Source organism: Anoplophora glabripennis, unplaced genomic scaffold (genome assembly GCF_000390285.2).
Source record: "Anoplophora glabripennis isolate ALB-LARVAE unplaced genomic scaffold, Agla_2.0 scaffold776, whole genome shotgun sequence".
Lineage (NCBI taxonomy): Eukaryota > Metazoa > Arthropoda > Insecta > Coleoptera > Cerambycidae > Anoplophora > Anoplophora glabripennis.
This window is the reverse complement of record NW_019416850.1, coordinates 65,456-72,321: the sequence shown is the minus strand read 5'-3', so window position 1 is coordinate 72,321 and position 6,866 is coordinate 65,456. Positions and strand designations below refer to the sequence as shown.

General features: G+C 31.0%; 1 protein-coding gene across 2 annotated transcripts in view; it reads right to left on the bottom strand.

Annotated features, from left to right (window-relative positions):
• Positions 1-666: 666 nt before the first annotated feature.
• LOC108913089 (endocuticle structural protein SgAbd-6-like) overlaps positions 667-6,866 on the bottom strand; it is a 10,466-nt gene continuing 4,266 nt past the window's right edge. Inside the window, exons 1-3 of one of the 2 annotated variants that reach the window (XM_023455553.1) lie at positions 2,990-3,013; positions 2,176-2,282; positions 667-859 (exon numbers count right to left, since the gene is read on the bottom strand). In XM_023455553.1, coding sequence (XP_023311321.1) covers positions 673-859; positions 2,176-2,282; positions 2,990-2,998 — 303 coding nt within the window. In that variant the 5' untranslated portion in view covers positions 2,999-3,013 and the 3' untranslated portion in view covers positions 667-672. Of the gene's footprint in view, positions 860-2,175; positions 2,283-2,989; positions 3,014-6,866 lie in introns of those variants that run through there. The other variant, XM_018718558.2, reaches the window with a different exon arrangement.

Below are 6,866 nucleotides of genomic sequence, written 5' to 3'. Positions count from 1 at the left end.
AAGAAAGATGCATATTTTTATGCCTTTTTCGGATTATGAAGAGAAATTAGTGATAAGTTGCACCATTCTCGAAATAAACTAAAAAAACGGAAAATGAAAATCGTTATGTATTCATAAAGCGATATGCTCTATCTGTTGGAAGGTCAAAGCATTTTCCTGGCCTCTTAGGTCCTTATGTTTTTATCACCAACTTTTGATTTTCTTATGGGCGCCATATTGGATTTTTGCACCATTAGACGAAGCATAAAATTTCGTATTCAATGATGTATAATACTTAGATAAAGAGATTTTATTAAGGGACAAAAAAGGCCAATTTTATGATTATTATTATTTCGATCGTTGTAGCAATGAAAAAACAAAAATTTTGAAATTTCTGTTTAAAAGTAAACAATCTAACATTTACTACTGTAAATAAATATTAAGTATTGCTTCATTTTTCAAGTTTCTTATCTTACTACTGTAACATCTGTCTACTCAAACAGAATTGAAGGGAAATTCCTAAATACTGATTCATTTAATTCTGATTATCTATTTTTGGAAAGATTCGCGAATAAAAATAAACCCTTATTTAACACAATTTATTGCCAACTTAACAACATATGTACAAGGTATGCTTCCCAATATTAGTATTACAGTCAAGGTGTGGCCATCCAGTCAGGGTTTACCTAAATATTAGTGGGGAAGGTGAGCTCCAGTGGGTTGGAATCCATTTTCATCAGCAACAAAATCAAGTGAATATGGTGTTCCGTCAAGATCCACCCACTTGATGCTTCCTGTGACCTTCAGGCTCTCTTTGTCTGTCCCGATGTTGTTGAGAACTCCCTGTTCAGTGCGTTTCAAACCGTCGCTGGTCTCGACGCTAAAAGAAAACAATTCATTTAGAGATCGTAATATCGTTTTTTTATTTCTACAACTATACGTTATTTATACAGGGACGAAAAGTACCGATGGTCCATCTGCCGTTACGTGAGAGCGATAAAGTAAGTCATAGAAATTCGTGTGATAGAGAAAGATGGCTATAATGAAGGTGTCTAATAGAAACCGCCCATTTCGCCCTTCCACAAATAAGAGGTGGATCTTATTTGTGGAAGGGCGGAACGGGCGGTGACTATGAGACGCCTTCAGTATAGCCGTCCTTCTCTATCGCACGGATTTGTATGTCACTTTATCGCTCTCACGTAACGGCAGATGGACCATCGGTACTTTCCGAACCTGTATACAATCCAACATGCAGAATCATCTTAAATTCTTATCCAAGGTCAAAATGAAAAGGAAAATTAATAATTCACTATTAGAACACGTAATCATATAAAATTTAATACTTTTTTTCTTATTGTGATATCTTTACGTTTACTGTCTTTGACCTTTTCGCGGTAATCGTTTGAAGCTCGTCGTTTATTAATTTTTTATATTTTATAGCAGAAATTGTGTATACGTATTTTAGTAATTTTATATCAAAGTTGCTATTATTACTAACTTTCAATCTAGCTCGTTTTAAAATGTGTACATTAATAACAATGTAATATCTATCTCTACTCTTCATACTAATCGCAAGGATAGACCCAAAGGTAGAAGATTTATGCCGGTATATTATTATTCAGTTGAACAGCCGGAAAACTGAAAATTAGGAGGATGCTCATCCCATCTACGATCTTCTGGACTTAGGGATCGAACCTATATTCTCGACAACAATAATGCAAGTCATCGACAAAATATATGGTTCAAGACTTCTGAGAAAGACAAATGCTATAAATATTAAATATTTATCAATAAACAGTCGGTTGGTGGCCGAGCGGTTCGAGGCGTCAGTACTTGAATGAATGAAAGCCACTATCGCAGGTTCGATCCTTGCGGCCGTAAGACCGTATATCATCTATACTCGTTGAGAGGAGTTGTCTTGGATCACTGTGACAGACTGATACCGGCCGGCATTTGACCATCTCCCAAATTAATGAGGTTTTCCAGTTTTCCCTTATTCCTGCACCGAATGGTGGTTAGGGCCTACCAACATAAGTCGTTTCTGAGCGCACATGCGACCTACTGAATAATAATATACCGCCCCCTGTGCCGACTTCTGGACTAATCCTTGCGATTAGAATGAAACTAATAAATGAATAGTGAAATTCCCTGCTTCATATTTTTATGATTTCAGTCAATTTTCCTACCGTTACTTACTCAAATGTGTATCCATCGACACCAATGTTTTCAAGTTCATTTTTCAGGACTGTAGCATCTGGAGGGGCAGCAATGCATACAGCTACTAAAGCAGCGATGGCGATAAACTAAAAAATATATAGATTATTGCTGGCGAAAGTAACAAATAAATATAGTATAAACGAAGATACTAAAAAAGTAATAAAAAACTGACATTGTTGTCGATTTAATCTAAAAATTTACAAAGTAAATAAATATTTACAGAATATGGCATTATAAAGTAAGTTTCCAGATATATGTAGTTGCAAAACAAATTTGGCTTTTTAATGATATTCGCATGTTAGTTTTGTTAACTTAAAATTACATTTATTTGTATTTTTTGGAAATAATTCTTAGCTGTTGATATATAATTAACTATTAAATAGATCTTAAGAGTGGCCATAATGGAAAACTATATTATCCTCCAAAATTGAAAATATTCAGCTTATTATAATTTAATTAATTTTATTTTCAATAAATTGTAGTTTTGTATGAACTTTTTTATTTGAATTTAATCGCAGTATTAAGGAAATAATTGTTTCTAAATATGGACATTCTCATGGTATATTAAATAAACCTACCTCTGTTGAAGATACAAAAACTAGTTAATAAAATAATTGAAATATGTAGGCAATTGGTAACTGGTACTGCGTGAATTTATAAAAAATTACGAAAAAATGTGTTTATCCTTAAGCAACATGTCAATTAACGAATTAATTTACTTATATAACAAATGCATTAATGTTTCAATAATTAAAATGATAGTCAAAATTACGTAATTATTCATAATACTTACTACATTCATTTTGGATTGTACTTGTTGATTGCACTGAAGACAACATGGAATTGCTTGTATTGGGATGTAAAATTCTTTATATACCTATCTCTTAATTAGTAGCTGTACTCCCACTATTTTAGATTACAGAGATAGTAACGATTATTTAAAGATGGCTCATTAGCATAATGTCTAATAAAGGTTACAGGTGCTTCGTCCTGTTAGGCGAAATTTTTTCTGCGTGAATATGGTATATTTCCAGATATTTCCAGCCCTGAGTATTATTAAATTGGACGTTAATCACCTATCTGTTGATGCAATTTTATATAGTAATGATATAATTTAACTTTTGGAAAGAATTGGGAACCAGAGATTAATCAGCTATGGTGAGAAATCTGAAATACGTAATAACGTTGCTACTGGACAAATGTGTCTAATTGTAAAATTATATATTTTTTTAAATGGAGACTATGAAAATAATTCTTTAAATTTATTTATTAATTATTTACCTGTTGCGTGTTTAATAATCCATAATAAAATTGTATAAACACAACGTATACGGAAATTATGAGCAAATGTTTAGGGGTTGATTCTACTCAAGAACAAATAGTACAAGTTTCTACAATTATTTAAAAAATAAATGAAGCAGCTTAACCTTAAATTTAATTTTTTAAATGAATATTTTACCGTAGTTTTACTTCAATTAATACATTTTTAAATTACACACAAAGAAAAAAGCGAACATCAAATTTCTGAGGTTTTTTAAAGTCCATAAAAGATTCTTTTGGAATAGAGTATTGAAAAATTACATTTTTAATTGCTTTTTAAAAAATTATTTCAATACTTAAAAAAGAGTCTGCAGAGACATCTTGTTCTAGTTTATAACCATGAATCGTTTTTAAGAAAAGAAGAACATGTTTTGAGATATTACATTACGACCATTTAAAGAGGTCCTTTTTCGTAATATATTTTAATAATTTTTGAATAAAGGGTGTGCGATAATTACCTATTAAATTGTCGGGAGCTTAGTACACTGTAAAAAAATTTCACACAAATTTCACTCAATTTTACTCAATAATATATCAATTTCTGTCAACATCCGATTGAGTGAAATTTTCACTCTATTAGTATGAGTACAACTGAGTTAAACTATTGCATCAGAAATGTGTGAGTTTACTCAAATCCGAGTAAACTATCAATTGAGCGACTTTTGACTCCATTCTGAGTATATAAAACCAATTTAGAGTTGACTTTTTCTCTAATGTGATTTAAATTTAACTATTATTGATTCATTTTTTTACATATATTTTGATAACATTTTGACAAAAAAACTTTTGCTGAGAAATTATCATTTTTCTCATTTTTTACTATTTAAAAGTTTATTTTCAACTTGGTTCCCTTAAGGTATGACAAACGATTTCAGAGGTTTCTGGTCTTGGTAAAATAGCTAAACAATGTGTAAAAAATAAACTGGTACTTATATGAACAATATAGCAAAAATTCAGAACAGCTTTCTAAGATTCCTTTATTTAAAAAAAGAATACATCGTAACTGATTATAACACTATTTGAAATGATGATTACTAGAACACATAAGCTTGTCCATATCACCACCTAAAACAACCCAATTTGTACCTTTTTAATGCTCCTACTAATTAACCAGGTTTCTGTTCTTTTATTATCAAGATTAGATTTGAAATTAAAACTGAAATTTCACGCTTTTTTATGCGCTATCAAGCAGATAGATGTTACAACCAACCAGTTGGCAAGAATACCCTTTCTATAGTTGCACAGTTTTTGAAACTAGAACATCCTGAAACATATACAGGCCATTCATTCCGAAGAACATCGGCAACGTTACTGGCTAATACAGGAGCTGATGTACTAGCAATCAAGACACATGGTGGGTGGAAATCAGCCACAATTTGAGAAAGTTATGTTGCTGGCAGTTTAAGTAACAAAAATGAAATAGCCAACGGGATTCTTTACAATGACACTTCAGCTCCAGGTTTCAGTAGTACGTCGCATCATGCACGAAGTTGCACAATTTAATTGATATTTTCAAGTATTGTTTTGAAATTGAAAACGGGAAATTAAACCGCACTAAACATATTTTGGTTATTTAAATAAACAGAAAAACATATTCTGATTACAGCAGTTTTATGTTTCTATCAAAATTGAAATACAATAATAATAATTTTATAATGAAAATCAAGCTTCCTAAAAATGTGAAATTGCTTTTCTTACTAGTTGTTCGTTTACATATTCGCATTTGTAAACAAACTGCAAAGAAATGTGCGAATACAAATATTCAGAACAATTCTTATTGCAGAAATCTGTATTATTTACTCAAACTGGGTATTTAAGAAATAATTGGAAAAATCTAAAGTTTGTATTCGTGTAGCCACAAAAGGAAACAGTTCTATGAAGAAACGTTTTATTTTCAAAATTCTGAAAATAACTGCTCCACATATTTAGGTATATCCAAAGCCTCCTAGATGTTTAAACTGAAACAGACACTTAATAAACTTTTAAGTCTATATCAAAAAATTATCCGAATTTGATAAAATTTGAGGTTTTAAATCTTTCAAAGATTTACAGTCATTGTAATAAGTATACAATTACAAAAAGCAATGTAATGATATTTAATAGTTTGGGATACAACTAGAGATCTGAAGGCACTTATTAATATTTTATATTTTTTTTGTATATCGAATAATAACCAAACTATTGTATTTGCACGTATCAAACACGTTTAAGCCTTTATTACTAACTGTGAACATTAATTCTTTATTGTCCAAAGTTGATAAAAGAAATATGTCAAACTGATGAAGCCGCTGTAAATCATTTTTTTTTCAACTGTGTGACAAATTTTCTTCTTCAAAGCCATAAAGGGGCAGTTTCTAAAGAACAATAGTGTGACTGCTTTGATGTTACTAAATAATAATAAACAACCAGTATCAGAATACTAAAAATGTAGTTAGCTTTACATTAATTTTTAATTTATCTTTTTGTTAAATTATAAGAAAGATGCATATTTTTATGCATTTTTCGGATTATGAAGAGATATTAGTGATAAGTTGTACCATTCTCGAAATATACTAAAAAAACGGAAAATGAAAATCGTTATGTATTCAAAAAGCGATATGCTCTATCTGTTGGAAGGTCAAAGCATCTTCCTGGCCTCCTAGATCCTTATGTTTTCATAACCAACTTTTGATTTTCTTATGGGCCCCATATTGGATTTTTGCACCATTAGACGAAACATAAAATTTCGTATTCAATGAAGACTTAGGTGAAGAGATTTTATTAAGGGACAAAAAATGCCTATTTTATGATTATTATTATTTCGATCGTAGTAGCAATGAAAAAACAAAAATTGTGACATTTCTGTTTAAATGTAAACAATCTAAAACATTTACTACTGTAAATAAATATTTAAGTATTGCTTAATTTTTCACGTTTTTTATATCACTAGTGTAAAATCTGTCTACTCAAACAGAATTGAAGGGAAATTCCTAAATACTGATTCATTTAATTCTGATTGTCTATTTTTGGAAAGATTGGCGAATAAAAATAAACCCTTATCTAAAACAATTTATTGACAACTTAACAATATATGTACAAGGTATGCTTCCCAATGTTAGTATTACAGTCAAGGTGTAGCCATCCAGTCAGGGTTTAAATATTAGTGAGGAAGGTGGGCTCCAGTGGGTTGGAACCCATTTTCATCAGCAACAAAATCAAGTGAATATGGTGTTCCATCAAGGTCCACCCACTTGATGCTTCCTGTGACCTTCAGGCTCTCTTGGTCTGTCCCGATGTTGTTGAGAACTCCCTGTTCAGTGCGTTTCAAACCGTCGCTGGTCTCGACGCTAAAAGAAAACGATTCATTTAGA